The 17,609-nt window shown below is 32.0% G+C and overlaps 1 protein-coding gene across 3 annotated transcripts in view; it reads left to right on the forward strand.

Moving 5' to 3' along the window:
• The first annotated feature begins 5,079 nt into the window (after window positions 1-5,079).
• LOC118188707 (uncharacterized) overlaps window positions 5,080-17,609 on the forward strand; it is a 28,192-nt gene continuing 15,662 nt past the window's right edge. Inside the window, exons 1-3 of one of the 3 annotated variants that reach the window (XM_035359202.2) lie at window positions 5,106-5,263; window positions 10,317-10,485; window positions 17,113-17,287. In XM_035359202.2, coding sequence (XP_035215093.1) covers window positions 17,281-17,287 — 7 coding nt within the window. In that variant the 5' untranslated portion in view covers window positions 5,106-5,263; window positions 10,317-10,485; window positions 17,113-17,280. Of the gene's footprint in view, window positions 5,264-10,316; window positions 10,486-13,809; window positions 14,017-17,112; window positions 17,288-17,609 lie in introns of those variants that run through there. The other 2 variants (XM_035359199.2, XM_035359203.2) reach the window with 2 other exon arrangements.

A 17,609-nucleotide genomic window follows, 5' to 3' on the forward strand; every position in this document is an offset into this window, starting at 1 on the left:
TGTACTCAAGGGCTCACTAGGACTGTCCCTCTAAAGCATTCGTTGCCAATTTGTATCTTTTGGGTGGACACGAATTTGTCTGAACATCTTCTCTACATCGGCACATACTGCAATTTTGTGAGTTCTAAACCTTAGAAGAATTGGAAACATCTCTTGCTGAGCTCTTGGCCCAACCATCAAAATATCATTCAATGAAAGACCCGATGTCGTTTTAGCTGAAGCATCGAAAACAACTCTCAGTTTAGTCGTAGTACTTGATTCCTTTAATACGGCATGATGAGGCATGTAATACGTAAAGTCAATAAGAATCTCTCCCTGAGGCACTCCCTCCATATGTCTCAGCTCAAGGTATTCCCTCATGAAATCCTTATACTGTTCATATATCTGAGGCCTTTTTAGAATTGAATTTTCTAAAGATTGGAATCTACGCCTAGCTAATTGTCTGAAATCTCCAAGCTGAGAAGGCGGAGAGTGAAACGGTAATTTCACAGTATATACCCCACTTTCCTCTCTCGTATATGTAGATTTGAAGTAATCTTCACATGCTCTCTCCAATTTAGTAAGCATGTCAAACGTAGGTACAGCATCGAATTTTCAAAAGTCAGACAGCGTCTGATCAGTTTCCACTTGTATATTATTCACATAGATAGTAGGATTAATTTCTGTTGAATTATTCACACTACCTGAAATAATCCATCGTAGTTCAGAACGAGAAGCTACCGGTTTACCTTCTTCGCATTTAATTATTTCCCCCTTTAAAAGAGGTAACGCAATATCTACGCCTAAAAGTATATAACAGGCCCACTTTTGTAAAATGTTGGATCTGCTAACATTAAATCATTATATTCCTCAACGTACTTCTTATCCAATGTAAAATGCGGCAAGGTTCCAATAATTCTATTGATGATAAATACTGGTGTTTTAAATGACACTTTCGCCGGAAAATGCGGAACGAAGTTTTTTTTCCGTAATTCCATTATTTTTCGTATCCAAAGACATAAATGACATGAAATAAAAACTTTGGCATTTCTTCTTGCTAACCCTAGCCTTTGTACACAATCTTCTGAAATCAGGCTTGCTTGACTGCCAGGGTCAAGGAGGGCTCTACACAATTGGTATTCACCCGATGAATCTAACACTTTAATAACAGCCGTACATAATAAAACTTCACGCTGAAAATTAAAGTCTGAAACACAAGATTTAATTACTGGACTAGAACTTGCGATATTCTCCCCTGACCCAGCCGATTGAACGCGAGGTTCTGGCTCAGGGAAAAATGGCTTAGCCGTCACTGATAATTCATTCGAACTGTTCGTAACTCCTTTATGTGCCTTTGGTTCATTTTGAACTCTTTCGAAATGCAGTAGTGTGTGATGATTTTTAAAGCACTTTTTAAATTTATGTGTACTTCTACACTCGAAAGCTTTATGATTTGAAACCAAACAATTAAAACAAACATTATTTCTCTTGACAAAATTAACGCGTTCCTGAACATTCAGATTTAAAAACTTATTACATTTAAAAACTGAACGACCGGCTTTACAATACGTACACTGCGCGCGAATCTCTGAAGCCAATGAAGTTAATTTGTCTTTTGTAACTTGTTTTTTAACACCTTGCGTTTTACCTGCTTGCAAGGTTCTGGCATGAGATTTCAAGAACTCTAACAGCTTATTAAGTGTTGGTAGTTCCTCACTCTTTAATGTTCTTTCCCACCATCCTCTCGTCGAAGAATCCAATTTAAACTGTACTATTAACATTAAAATAGTATCCGCGAATTGCTCCACTTTGAATCCTAGATTTTCAAACGAACATACACCTTCTCTTAGAGTGTCTACTCACGCTAATATCTGACTAGGAATTTCAGCTTGTAAATTTGATAAATACAAGATTTTCTTTAATAACGATGAAAGTAATTCTCTCTTATGTGAAAATCTTTGACACAATAAATGCCACGCTATTTCGAAATTCCTGTCACAAATAGTTAAAGCTTGAGCAATCCGCAAAGCATCTCCTTTTAAGAACCCTTTAAATATAGTAGCTTTTGTGCACCTGATAAACGGTCATTATCCACTATCGCCGTTTTAAGTAAATCAAAAAATGATAACCATTCTTCAGTACTGCCACTAAATACAGGAAGAGTTAGCTTAGGTAAGCGTATACTCGCTATTTCACAAGATTTAGTTTCCACACTAATGTCTTTAACATTCTTAACTCTGGTTAGCATTAAAATTAGCTCATCAACAGCATCTTGTATGACCTGCTGTTCTTCTATAAAGACATCAATATCTTTTTCTTCACAGACTACAAGTATGTTACTAAAAATATCCGAAAGCTCGGTCATTACATTATTTAATCTAGATTTAAAAAGTTCTAACTGATCAACATCAGCAGAATCGTAAGTCACTGTAATTTTCTCTTTCAGTTTACTCAACTTAGCTTTAGCTAAACACTTTTCAGTCTTAAGCGTTGTAAATTCCATTATCTAATAAGAAAGATATAAAAACACACTGACTCACCAATTTTACTGCGACTCCGTAGCTGACGGACCAAAAACTTGTACGTCCCGGTTGTTTAAAAATAGTGGACTGTAAATTGACTTGATATTACTTCAGTATAGAGCTCAAGAAACCTCAGAGTCATAACGTTGACCGAAAGTTCTTTATTGGCTTTCAAACAGTAAGTTGGTTGAGGAACGGCGAAGACCACATTGAAACCTCAGACTTCAGTAGCGGCTTATCAAGAAACTCAGAAGAACCTCTGCTTAGTTGAAACTCCAGTAATTCACAGCTACCTCAAAGCTCTAAACGCGTGCTTTAAAAACCTAACAAATTTGCGTCTGCGCCGCTCCTCGGTACAAAGAAAGAAATACAGTTTACATAACATCAAACATACCCCCAGCCTTGAAGTTTCAAGAGGGTTCAAACAATAAATTTAATCTGTTAAACTGAATAAACCTGAAAATAAAAATTAAAGTCTCTAAATCAGGAATTAAATGGCAAAGCACATAGCTTTGCTATAGGTCATTTTATTTCACCATTGGACGTGCGTAAACTCACCACTCGAACTTTCTCATCAAGACCAGGATACACTTTAGTAATTCTACCTAATTTCCAACGTAGCGGAGGTAGATTTTCGTTCTTAATAAGAACCGTATCACCAATCTTCAGATCTTATTGTAACTTGCACCACTTGGGTCTCTGCTGCAACCTAGATAAATACTACTCCATCTCTTCCAGAAATGTTGAAATAACCTTTGCACGTTCCTCCAAGGATCACTGCAGCTCATGGTTTCTTGAATTTGGTTAGATTCTGGAATATCGCTTAAAGCGGCTCCGGTAAAAAAGTGTCCTGGTGTTATCGCCTCCAAGTCGCTACAATCACTTGAAGCTGGTACCAAAGGCCTAGAATTAAGACGGGATTCAATTTGGGTTATTAATGTCAAAAATTCCTCGTATGTTAAAGTAAGTGTTCCTAAACATCTTTTAAGTGATGTTTCATAGACTTGATACCCGCTTCCCAAAGCCCTCCAAAATGAGGGGCGGAGGGAGGATTAAATAACCATTTAATATTTTCTGAAGAAATATAACCCTGTAGCTGTTCATCACGTTGAACAGTAGAAAAGGCTTTCCTTAATTCTTTATTAGCTCCTATAAAATTCGTTGCACAATCACTGAATTTCACACGGTTTGCCTCTACGAGCTATAAACCGCTTAAATGTCGCGAGGAATGATTTTGTTGAAAGATCCCCAACTAATTCTAAGTGTATTGCTCTTGTAGTAAAACAAATAAATAGACATATATAACACTTAAAGATTTTGACTCCTCTACCAGGACGATATTTAACATTAAATGGTCCTGCTAAATCAATCCCTACACGAGAAAATGCTCTACTTTGAGCAACTCTTGAAACGGGTAAATCTTGAAAACAAAATGTTGAATCGTTTTTATAATTTAGATTTTGATTTTTCATGCCTAAAAAGCATGGAAATATTTAAAATTGACGTGTTATTGTTTTACAATCTTTCATAATTTAATAAATTTAAAATTAATTATTTTGTATTAAAAACTATATACGTCTCGTTGTTTAAAAATAGAGGACTGTAAATTGACTTGATATTACTTCAGTATAGAACCCAAGAAACCTCAGAGTCATAACGTTGACCGAAACTTCTTTATTGGTTTTCAAACAGTAAGTTGGTTGAGGAACGGCGAAGACCACATTGAAACCTCAGACTTCAGTAGCGGCTTATCAAGAAACTCAGAAGAACCTCTGCTTAGTTGAAACTCCAGTAATTCACAGCCTCCTCAAAGCTCTAAACGTGAGCTTTAAAAACCTAACAAATTTGCGTCTGCGCCGCTCCTCGGTACAAAGAAAGAAATACAATTTGCATAACATCGAACAGACTACATATAAAAATAAACTCTGAGCTCTGAAAACATTTCTACGTCAATTTGAGGGATTTTCTAATGGACGACATTTGTGGAAACGCATTTCCAATCTATGTTTGATTTTTTTTAATTATATGAGCTTTAAATTGACAGGTTTCCTTTTATTATAATAATGTAATTTTCTTCAGCATTTTACAATAAATTAGAACTCATTACTTCTGATAAAGAACGCGAGAAATTAATATCTGTACTTCAAATACCTTACTTACTTTTCGCATGTATAAATACGTATATCAGATATATTAACGGAATTTAAGGAATAATAAGAAAATAGGACTAACTTCGTAGAATTATTTAATATGAAAAAACAAATAATTTTAATTTTCGCAAAACTGCTATATTACTTACACTACTGTGAGGTGATGCTACATACAGAATTAACCTTGGGCTAAAATTGCTGCAATTCTTACAGTACGCAATAAGTGAATTTGTCAGAGTAAGAAAGATTGTAAAGTCACTAATTTTAATAAATAGTTAGAAATAATGAAATGCAAAACTTGTATAATTTATGCAATATTTCTAAATGTAGTTAATATAGCAGATTTTATGTTTTGCGACATTCTAATTTAAAAACAATTTTGCCGGCTTTCATTCTACTTCATGATGCAGCATTTAGTTTCTAGACTTTTCATATAAAATTTCATATAAAAGGATGCTCTAAAGGAAAGGATATATACGGATTGATTTCGTGCATGAGGTATGGAGTTTGTACAACGTTCTCTGGTTTTCAGCTTCGTTGTGGCAATGGCTTTACTGACTTTTATTCACGCACAGGCTGATGAATTTGACGATTTTTTAGATGACGCCAAATGTAAGTATTAAACTATTTTGTTTTATCTAATTTTTTTCTGCTGTCTTTACCAGCAAAAACTTATGAAAGAAATTTGATCATTTTCCTGATTACTATTTTACGAGAGGGAAAATTTCTCAATCAATCATTTGCTTTAAATTTTGGGAACTATTAAGCACTGTGTTTGTCCATGGATACCATTTTAGAAGACTACACTGTTTCGTTATTTTCCTCTATATGGCGTATATATGAGAAGCTTCTCTTAAAATATTTAAGCTAATGAAAATATTCGTACTAACTTGAACCATTCGAGAGCTTTGACATAAATAACAAACAAATGAAAAAAACCAAGAATTTGTTTTTTTCATTTGTTTGTTATTTCGGCACCGAAATCATTTGAAGAGTTGTACATATGATACATCTACTGCTTTTATTTTGCGCTCGGTAGATCGACACAGACCTAGCCTAAGAATGTTAAGAAGAGATAAACTACAGCGTTCCTTTCACTTTCCTTTCGTTTTTATGCATCGTGATCTGTTTTTCCTCGTAGTATAAAATTATTAAAGGAAAATATTACGAATTAAGAAATGTATTTTAAAACTGCTTTTACAGCATATACTATAAATTTAAAGCTATAAGCTGTTTTATTCGAGACCGAAATATTAATTATTAAAGAAAAATTTACTATGTTGGTAAATGTTTCCAAAATGTTTTAATCTCTTAAATTTAAGTCAAAAAAGCACTGAAAAGGTAAAGTCATCAGTAACTGTTATTTCGGTGTCTTCGTGTGTTTGTTTTCAAAAAGAAAAAAAAATTAAGTATTTTTACTTCCTTGTAGGAAGTAAAAAGGAAGCATTGTAATCGCGAAAAATTTCGGGTATGTAACATAACAACATAGTAAATCATACAACATAGGTAATTAACGCCGGAATGAAATAGTTTAAATGAAACGCAGGAAAAAATTAGCGTAATTTAATATTCCGTACAAGGAAATCATGTGGTGCACACAATTTTTTTATTAAAATGTATGAATGCTGCATTTATTTTATATTTAATTTTTATTAAACGTAATCACGTATAAAGTTACATATTTCAAAACTTTGCCAATTACCGTACGTTGTTTTTACAAATTTGTTCTATTTATTTATTGTTTTAAGTATAATCTGATACAATTTGTATTGTTTTGTAACTGTCTAATCTCTATTATCTGCATCTGTTTCTGTATGCATATCTCTTTAATCTTTAAAATTATCTGATACATGACTTGTAATTCCTTTTCCTGAACCCATTATTTTATATTAACAGACAACTGTGTTTTTTAAATACATTCTGGAACAGAAAAAAATATTTCTATAGCCTTAAAGAAAATATAAAAAAACAAAATCGTTTTCTTTTATTCACATAATTAATATATCTTTGCTGTCATCTAATATAAGTGCCATCTAATATAATTAGATGATTCGTGAACATATTTCTTCCAAAGAGTAGAAACCTTGTTCTGTTGCTTCCAAAGAGCTTGTTGCTTCCAAAGAGCAGCAACGTCTCTTCCAAAGAACTGTTTCAGAACTTATTTCTTCCAAAGAGCTCAGACAGCAATGTATCATTTGCATCCCGTCCAGCTATTCTTCTAATTTCCAAAAGATGTATTTAATATTGGAATAATTAAGTTACATTAATTTAACAGAAAAATGAACCTAACATATCGCTCGGGAACCAAGATTATCCAAATACCCAGCAGGAATCGAGGATGCTCAGCACCTCATCTTTCAGCTGCTTTGGTTTAATTAGTACTTGAAAATCGTGATGTCATTTTTTACTCAGCTATATGTATAATATATATTTCTTCAGCAGAGTTCATTTCTGGAATAAACGTTATAGCAATTTTTTCTGATCACCATTATAAGTAGACCACCAGTTTCACAATAGAACAGAACCGGGTGTTTCGGATTTTTATTTTTACTAGAATTGTTGGAGTAAAAGGGATTGGAAATCTAATCGATTACAATATGAACTTCTTCGCTTTATTTTGCTACATAAGACATTCCATTTAGATTAAGTAACCCTAATTTTTGGAGATGTTAAGGCATCACGATTCACAGTAGACAGCTCTCTTGCGAAAGTTTGGTCCTTATCCATGTTAGTCTAATATAAAACAAACAAAAAAATAATAGTACACAGTCCGAAGAGCAACCAAATCCTTAACGAAATATTACTGTTTAGGAATTTTAATCATTTCAAACGTTAGTCTTCTGATCTGAGCTGTAAATAACAAATAACTCTTTTATTATTAAATTTTTTTTTAAAACATCCATGTAATTATATGCATCAGGAGCGTTTTAAAAGTATTTTAAAAAGATCATTGTGTAATTCTTACTTACACATCGGTGGAGCAACCAAGGGAGGAACTTTTAATGCAGACAATGGGCTTCTGTAGATCTTCTAGCGTGCGTCTCTGAAAGCTGTTGTTTATATTTTATTTCACAATATTTAACATGTATTGTTTATAAATTATCTAAAGAGGTAGTGAAGTTTTCATAGTGACTTATACTTGACCTAATTTTGCAAGAAAACTATGGTGTTTTAATTATTTTGTAAACGAAATTAGGTAACTGATATCTGTGAGGCATCTTACTTTATGCGGCATAAAAATCAATCTATATAGAAGAAACCTTAATGGGAATAAAGGTATTTGGTCATAATTAACTCCAATGTGCAGAAGGCTCCAAATTGAAGAAGGAGTATTTCTTGACCTACGACTATCGAAGTAAAAGAATTCTAAAAGCGCGGTCAGTACTGAAAAGAAGTAGGTTATTAAAATTTTCATTTCCCCCCACCATGGTTGCTTTATTTTTATTCATCTTCAAGATTCTATCAGTAAATTTTAACTTAAATCTTTTTTTAAGCGAGTAGAACCAACATTAAAGTTTAAGTAAGTGCAAATTGAGTTATTATTAAAACAATGAGGATGTTTCATTAATATATCAAAACTATGGAAATAAAGCAATACACAGGAAATTCAAAATTCTTTTATTCCTTTAGAAGCTAAAATATTAAGAACCTCGACTGCTAAATCAAAGTAAATAAGAAATAAATTATCTACAAATCAATTTTGCAGATTTTACGAAATTTTAAAATTTTTCCAATTTTATCAGAAAGTTAAGTATTTATCATCAGAAACTAATTTTCATAAAATATTCATAATTCAATTTTGGATTATCCCTAGAATATTAACATTTACTTGATTTAGTATTTCCCAACTTCTGTTGGAACAACTCCTCTAGACTGGCGAATCTAGATTTAATCTAGGTACTGACTTCCGGTGTACCGTCATCTAGAGAAAGTTGTTGAGAAACTTCCTTCAACATTAGGGAAAGTGATCCGTATGACATAAGACACGGCCCCTCATCTCTCTACGTGTTTGGCACTTCTCTGATACCTCAGAAATAAAAACAGATTATTGATCTTATGTGTGATATTTAAGAGCACAGTTGGCGCTGAGTTCAAATTTATTTCAGTTGTCAAACTACATGAGCTCAACTGAACTGAATCTTCAACTTTAGAATATCCTACGGGTTGACTCTTCAACACAGTTTCAGACTGAACAGATGAAAAACATTTGAGATGCACTTGGTAAGGCAACTGCAGTTCGATAAGCGCCTCTAAACTGCCCAGGATTTACGAATTGCTATGATATATTTTACTCAGCAACTGTCTAGTCAACATAATAACTCTCTGTGTGAAGTGAGTGTTTGTTACATGCAATTATATAGATTATCCTATCTGAAATGTTAGGTTCTATGCATCGTTTTAAGCCCTACTTTGCAGGGTCAGGTTTGGACATGTCCTGCTATTGTAAGTATTGCTCACGGTTATCAGTACTCTTTTAATGTCCTAAAATATAAATGTCTGTCGCATATAATTTTAGATCTGCAAGGAATTCCACTAAGTTCTGTCCATTATGTTTTTGAAAATTTCAAAGAAGCGCATATTCTCCTAATTTTGAACAAGTGCATGTAAAATTAAATGGCAAGCTTTTAAAATGAAATACACATGTAAGTAAACGTTTTAGTGAAATGCAATTAAAACAATTTTAATTTTTAAAATAAAACGTAATTTTTTAAACTATGATTACGTTTTCTGTCATATGCAATTACAACTGTATCGATGGTCACTGAAAGTATTAAATCATGAAAAAGAGCAGTTAGTAGAATCGCATGTCGTTCATAAGTGCGATCGACGGCAGATGTTCATGAATCTTCACTACTCTGCCTGAGTGTATCTTTTTTACCGGTTCGAGGGTGTTAATTTGACCTTAAACTGGTAGTTAATACTTTTTCAGGTGATGCCAGGTTTAGAGAATGATCCGAACAAATGGGAGTCGAACAACTTGCTTGTTGAAGAAATGCATTGTCTCATTGTCCTGTAGAAAGGTGAATCGATGCAAGCTCCATAAGTATGGCACAACCACGAGCGTTACAATCACAACAATACAATATCGGCTAGTCAAAGTACCGGGTATGAGAGTTATAGATGAAAGTATGTGCACTCAGAAGCACTTCATTCCGTCATGCCAAAGGCATCACGATAAAGAAAGAAAACTTCAAATATTAACGCTCCACAGTGTGTGCACACGTGGACACAAGAAGTTTTAACGGCCAGTAATGTAAACTTTTGGGGGAATTGTTGTTTCATAACAGAATTCAGATAAGATATTAACAAATAATGTCTTACGACATAGATATCATATCATATACAGAACAGTTGTTGCATTTAATTTATTTAGGAGCATTTTGGCGACTTTGTTAAGCGTTTAGGACGAAAAGGCAATTGAATTAATATAGGATTACAGAAGATATAATTCACAGCAACTAAGTGTTTCCTACCAATAAAATTTCTTCACTTTAACATAGTAGCTTATAAGCATATGAAGCCATTTGCTTTCTATAGAAAAAATAAGTTAGCAGTTGATTTTTTACCAGTTTAAAACTAGTATAAATATATCTATTAGACAACAGTTTGGCTTCTCAATAAGTTTTCATTTATGCTAATTTGGTTTTATTCTTTTTTATTTCAGAATTTGGCATTACTAACTTCTTTTTTCGTATGTCAGAATCATATCTCTGAATTTCTACGCAGGTGAAAAAAGGCCTATCGATATCCATGAATTGTTGTAGCTCTTCTGAAGATATTGTCCAGAAAAGTCTATAGATATTAATAAAATATTTTCCATGCATACATAAGAAGTGTGTTTTATGTAACTCATTTTCATATTATATCAGTTTTCAAATATTGTTATTTAACGTGCATATAGTCTTTGTTAGTTTTGAGTGAACATGAGGCAGAATCATTAATTTGGCTTTTCTTTAATCAGGAAGTTTCCTGATGTTATAGTATCTTTCTTGTGATTTTTTATCCTCTAACTTCCTATTTTGATAAGATATGTTTTAAATGTGAGCTATAAAATTTGACCATATATATCTTTTTAATACTACTGTGTCCAGAACTCCTGCTTTTTTAGCTTTGCTTCACATCAGTTACATGATGAGATTCGGAAACAAATGTAGCTGTAGATTCAACACATTTTATTACTGGGTAAAAAATTCTTGAGGCACATATTCTTATTCACGCATCATAATGGGCGTAATATGCACCAAACATTTTTGGAAGCTTTGCACATCTTAAGACAATGAATGATAAAGAAAATTGAGTTGTTAATTGCAAGCCAGCAAGTGGGAAAGTCCGACGTATTTAGACGAAAGCCTCGGAGAATGACAAAATGTTTGATTCACAAAATATTTGATTTGAATTGAAATCTTATTCACTGATTGGCTAAAAGATATCTGCCTTGCAGTGTTGTAGGATCTTCTGAAACGAATTAATTTGAAATAGCGTAGTTTAGATTGATATATTATTAAAAGATATTATTTTTAGAACAGAAAGGGAAAATGTCCAAATTAAAATGAAGAATAAAAGGGGCTTTTGCCAGTTAAAATCAAAATATTTGCTTTACATACTTTTATCTCATATATATATATAAACTCAAAAGTCATTAGTCAAAGCTTCTTTAAAAGATTTCAAAATCTTTTAAAGAAGCTTAAATGCAAGTTTAGAATTCCTATGCCATGAAGGTCCTAACCATTTTTTGAGCAAAATTGATTTTGCTCATTTTTATATGTAATGCTTTTTTGTTTTTCAGTTAGTACTTTGATTTTTAATTTTTCATGTACTACCTTTGGGTATGACTTTCTTCTTAATTAACTTGACATTTCCAATAAAGCAAAAAAGCAGAACATAATCAAAAAAAGAAATCTTTTTAAATTCATAAAATAAGCTTTCATCTAAAACTTATAAAATAATTAATGGTTTAAAAAGATAAAAGTAATTTATCATATAACTTAATGGGAACAATGGATTAAATGCCCTTTAAAAAATTCAGCTGTAATGTTATATCACTAAACATAAATGCATGGAGCGCCCTTGAACTTAATATAGCTCACATTCTTGATAACGCAATTCCTTTTAAATTTCGATTTAGCTTTTCAGCTGTGTTTTATTTTTCGTGGTATAAAAAACAGCAGATGAACATTTAAGGAGAATTACTTAATCTGTTTGAAACTACATGATAAATAATTTTCTTTTACTTCATTTAGAATTTTATAAATTTTAAAGGAAAGCTTTTTTATAACCATTTTTATAATTGTTTTAGACTGTTATCAATCAAATTACTCAGTTTAAAAACCACTTAAATTAAATAATGGACGACATTTTTTTTACGTCTAAGAATTGCATTATATCAAATGGTCAAAAAGAAATTGAAGATTATGCCAAAAATCGGAAATTAGGTTATACACTAGGAAATTTAGGTTTAGGTATAAACTTCATTTAAAAGATTCTTTGTTTTAGTCTATCCTACGCTGCAGATAGTAGTTCTAAGAGTTTGTTTATTGTACACACACTCATCCACAATGAGTGTAGAAGCAACATTTCTGAATTCTTTAGCTTATTATAAAACAATGAAAGAATCGACGATAAGATTTTAACGATAGTGAAGAACATTAAGGCCTATTAAATAAAAGCTTATAACAGCGTTGCTAGCTTAAAAAGAAATTAGAAAATGGCATAAGCAGTACTTTTTTAACATTCTTGTTTTAAAAAATGATGGTGAATATTTTCTTTTACAACATTTCAAAATTTCAAATCTTTATAACAGGTACATTTTTAATATAAAAATTTTAAAGTTCCGTAAAGAAATATACTGCATTTCATAATAAAATCAAGAAAATGAAATTTAAAATGAAATGCTGAGAAAATTGTAAATATTCTTATGAAATAAGTAACATTAAAAATGACGCAGTAGATTTCATTGAGAATAATTTTAAATGCAAATCAATTCTTAAATTCTGCTGTTTTTAAGATTACTAAAGTGAAATTAATAGTAAATGCAAAATGCATTAATAAAAGAAGAAGAAAAAGATATAGAATTTACAAAAAGGCACAAATGTCAATAGTAAGCCTAATTTCATTGCAAATAACATTTTGCAGCAAGGAGAATGAGACAGATAATGAAAGAAAATCAATTTTAGAAACATTTCTGCGGACACAAGAAAAATAGCATGAAGTAATATCATTGCAGAAAATTTTGATTCTAAGAAACGCCCAAGGAAGAACTTATACATTTCATTCTTTTTTTTACTACAGCATAATTCTAAAAAATGTAGAAAATCGTTCAATTAATATCTTTTAATAATTCTTGCTTTAAAAACAAGCAAAGGCTTTATTACATAAGTTGAGGAAATTCCGGAAGCTCCTAACTAATGCATTTTTAGATACTGAAATTTTGAAGAAAAATATATCAAATAGTAACAAAAAATCGAACGATATTCGGAAGTTTACAAAAAAAAAAAAAAAAAAAGAGAAATTTCATTAAAAAAAATTTTTGCACTTTATATCAGATGCTGCAAATATTAAAATTCTGACATATTAATACTCTGGCATACTTAAATTTCATCGTTAACCAATAATATGAGCAGAAAATCGTTTCAGAGTTAAATTAGAGGAGAATCGAAAAGGAATTCTGAAAAACGTAGCTTAACAATTATCAGTTACAAACAATATATAATGAAATTTTGCTCTAGACATCTTTGCAGGAAATAGTTTAAAATTAGATAACAAACTTTTGATCGTAGCGTCGTGAGACAGTTAAATAAAAGCTTATAAAATTGCCTTTTCTTCACCTGCTTTCTTGTTCTGAAGCCATGCATTTTTTCATTATATATCAGTTTATGGGATATTAAGAAATATCAAGAATCATGCAGCGCTTACAGCATCTCAGAAATTAAATAATTCAATTAAAATACTTTTCTTTCTGTAACTGAGGTTAAAGGTCACAAGACTTTTAATAGCTACTGCATAGTCATTGAAATTTATTTTTCAAGGCATGCGATAACCTTGCTTTGGCAGCATTATCAATTCTATTAAACGAGATAAATAAACTGATGAAATTCACACCTATGGACAACAAATAATATCTCTATTATCAGAGTTATTATTGCTATTTTTCTGGTAATTAGTTTTGACTCGTCATCATTCCATAAGCTACAGAAGTTCAAGAACCTTCGCAGATATATAAGAAAATATTTCCTAGGATTCCCTAGGAGTTCTACAAGATTCCGATTATTTAGAAATGCAAATTTGATGCCTCTACTTAATGCTGCTTCTGTGACAGTTCCGAAACAATTATAATCCACACAGAAAGGACTATTTCTGTTATACAGGTAAATTTATGTAATTCGATAATGTGTAATAATTACAATTTCATTTCGATGATTAATCAAGTATATAGAGTATATATATATATATATATATATATAATAATTAATCGAAATAAACTACACTATCGGGGCAATTTTGAATTTAAAGGTTATATACAAGCGTCAAAGGATTACATAATTCTCTTTGCAAAATTCATATACAATTTTATATCACGAATAATAAAGTTTATCCGGAAGATTTGATAATTTTAAAAAAGCGAAACTCATAATGTTGTGAAGCACCGACAGGCTACTATTTCAGACTATCAGGCAGCTGACGATTTCGCTGCCTAGCCGATTGTTACTTGCCTAAGTAAATTTTTATCTGCAATGAAAAAGCATTTATTTGAAAAAATGTCGAAGATGACCTACATTATAGCAGAATAGAATACAATTTCCGGTTACAGGCCCGTAAAACATAGATTTTATATGCGGAGATCTTAAAGCCAAGCCCCTTCTCGTACATTATTCCAAGAATTCACGAAATTCAAGAAACGCAGAATGCAGAACAGCCTCTTTAACGTTACATTAAGGTCTCATAGCACAGTCTGCGGCGCTTTTATTTTGTCCCTTTGAGTGGGTCAACAAGGTCTTCAGTTCCGTAAGAAAGAAATACCTTTTTAGAAATGAATCAGCCGCTTAAAGCCTTTCTGTTTATGGATAATGGTTCTGCACATCCCCTACACTTGGAGGGCGACTTAACTGGCGGAATTCGTGTTCACTAAGCCCAAGTTTTTCCTCTCAGTAACCCTTCATAGCTCTAGGTACACGTATATTTTATTTATTTTGAACTTTAAAAAGTTTTGCTCCACTGTTTCTGTGAACGGAACGTGGGACTATAATTACCATATCGTGATCAGCTTCATGATCACCGGTAAAGCCTGGATTTGGGTTACCAAGGAAATTCTGATTTCTGCTTGGAGAAGCTCCTGCCTGAGCTTATGGACATGACTTGGATGGGTTGGTCATAAATAGGAGCTGCCAGTTGTCCATGAAATTGTGTTCATGGGGAAAACTATGAGATTGAAATGAATGTGAACAGCATTTCAAGACTTAGTGGAAGAACAGGACCAGGAGCTGACAACTGACGAATTTATCAATCTGCATCGAAAGCAAGTCATATAGGAGATCTCGCCTGAAGAGGGAGAGGAATAGAGGAAAAGATATCCCACTTCAAATGTGATTAGGAAAACATATAAAGTTTAAGAACGGGAGCAAGATTTTGTATAAAAGCACCACCCGAATAGGACTGTAAAACTGCGAGAGATGAATCTCTGTCACATTTCTGCGAAACCCTGAAAACAAAACAAAGGAAGCCGTGAATTCTATAACGTAATTGTACAGGCACTAATAGAAATTATTAGCTAGTGGTCCATGATGTTAGTTAAATTATTAGAAATAATGAAATGTACAATGCCCAGCGATACTTCTGATCTTTTGGCATTTAACTAAAAACCTTTTAATAAAAACTGACTAAAATTATACTCAAAAATGTGTAAACAAAATATAGGTGCAAATAAGTTAAGAAATTATTGAATAGTGAGAGTTTAAGGAAAATTCCAGAAAGAGTTCAAACTTTAATTTATATAAAAGCATATGCACCAGTAGTAAGACTAGATTGTTGTATTACAGCCAAGCCCTCGAGAGTTAGCTGCTCTAGGGGGTGGATTTTAAAAGAGAAGGAAAGTCTTATGAGGCATTTTCTTCCTCCTTCCGTAATGCCTTAGTGGTGTAACGGTAGCACACTCAGCGTGTATTCGAGAGGTCCGGGTTACAGTCCCGGCGAAGGTATTGCACATTTTTCCTGTAGTCCTGCTTCAGAATAACCTAATGACTCTACAGCCTAAAATGGATGACTTTATAAGAGTAACAGGCTTATATTCAAGTTACACATAAGGAAAACCATGAAAACCCTCCACGCAGGCGGCACGTTAGACGGGGTCAAACCAGTATTCAACGATGTTAACATCTCGGTCAGAGCTTGCCTTAAGCACAAAATGAGAATTTAAAAGCAATATATGTAAAAAAACTAAATATGACAATTCTAATAACTGATAGAACGAAGCAAAAGTGAGAAATTTCATAGCAGTCTTTGGTGGAATGTTAAACAGGAAGGAAGACTAAATCTTTGACAGAAAATCATCAAATTTCTCTTTGAATTGGAATATTGGTAAAATTAATTCGAAATTTATCTATCTTTAGAATATTTCACTGAGCTATTTTTCATATATGTTAGTTTCTATATTTATAAGTTATTAGATTTATTAGTTTTTTATGTTAACATACATCTGTTGGTTTTAATTTTATGATAAAAAATCATTTTTGCGCTTTCAAGCATTATGTTTAATATAAATGTACGGTTAAAGTTTTAAAGTTTAATTCAAATATAAGATAAATTCTCAAATGAGTATTAAGGAGAACGTCCATTGGTTTTTAATAAAGATAGGTTAACTTTCAGCATCAAGGTAAGAAGATGGGGGTGTCTACCGTCAGAATGGATATAAAGGTAGAAAATAAAACCGCTTTGTAATTTACAAATATATTTTAACATCATTTTTACAAGTTCTCAAATATGCATTAAAAGAATTGGACTATTAGTTTTCGAAAAAGAGTAGTAATTTACATTCAGCAGATACGAGGTCATGTGTTCGAGACTGAGCTAAGAAGAAGAAGGTGCATAACACCGAATATTTTAACAGACAATTAAGCTGACGCGTTAGAATAAGCCACCACTTTCGATGTGGAAGCGAAAAAGTTTTCTTACACAAGAAATAACGTTTCGAGGCGAGTCCGCGCCAGAACAGATATAAAGTTTTAAAACAAGTGCTTTGTAATTTACAAATATATTTTTACGAAGATTATTTTTACAAAGGAATAAAAGGCAATACATTATGCAATTTACTTGAAGGACGTTTTAATAAGAAATAAATAATGAGGAAATTTGAAAACATGTCAATAGTTCTATTTAGAAAAGTGCTTTACATTGCCGTATTAAATTAATTACGTTTATCTTTCATAATTTTGAATGAAGTTAAAATGCACTTCTGGTTTTTATTTCAGAATGGTTTCGCCAAAAAACGAACCACACTCCGGAAAAACGTTCGAGAAATATTTCATTTCATACCAACAGATTCTGTATTCTTTTTTTTGGAAAAGTTGTGGTCCAGACTACATCCAACAGCTGGGAAATGCTTGGCCATAGTATTAATATTGTTTGCTGGCATAGCAATGCAAGGTTAGTATTTTAGAAAAGAGTTTAAAATAAATAAAAATATATCATGCCCAAAACAATTATTTAACGTACATCAATGATCGTCAGATTTCGCCGATACAGCGATTCCTTAAAAGTGCAGTTTATTTCAGTAAAAACATTTTATTATCAAAATATTAGGTTACTCTTATATTATTAATTCTAATCAGAAAAGTAAAGGCTAAAAGAAATTAGGCAACTATCAATGTTTCATTCACTTTATACGAAAAGTGAAAATGAAATATTTTATTTTATTAATATTTGCTCATAAAAAGAGAACCTCTTCTTAAAGTTCAGTTAATAATAA

Source organism: Stegodyphus dumicola, chromosome 4 (genome assembly GCF_044657685.1).
Source record: "Stegodyphus dumicola isolate Sdum_Otavi_A_Nest chromosome 4, ASM4465768v1".
Taxonomy (NCBI): Eukaryota; Metazoa; Arthropoda; class Arachnida; order Araneae; family Eresidae; genus Stegodyphus; species Stegodyphus dumicola.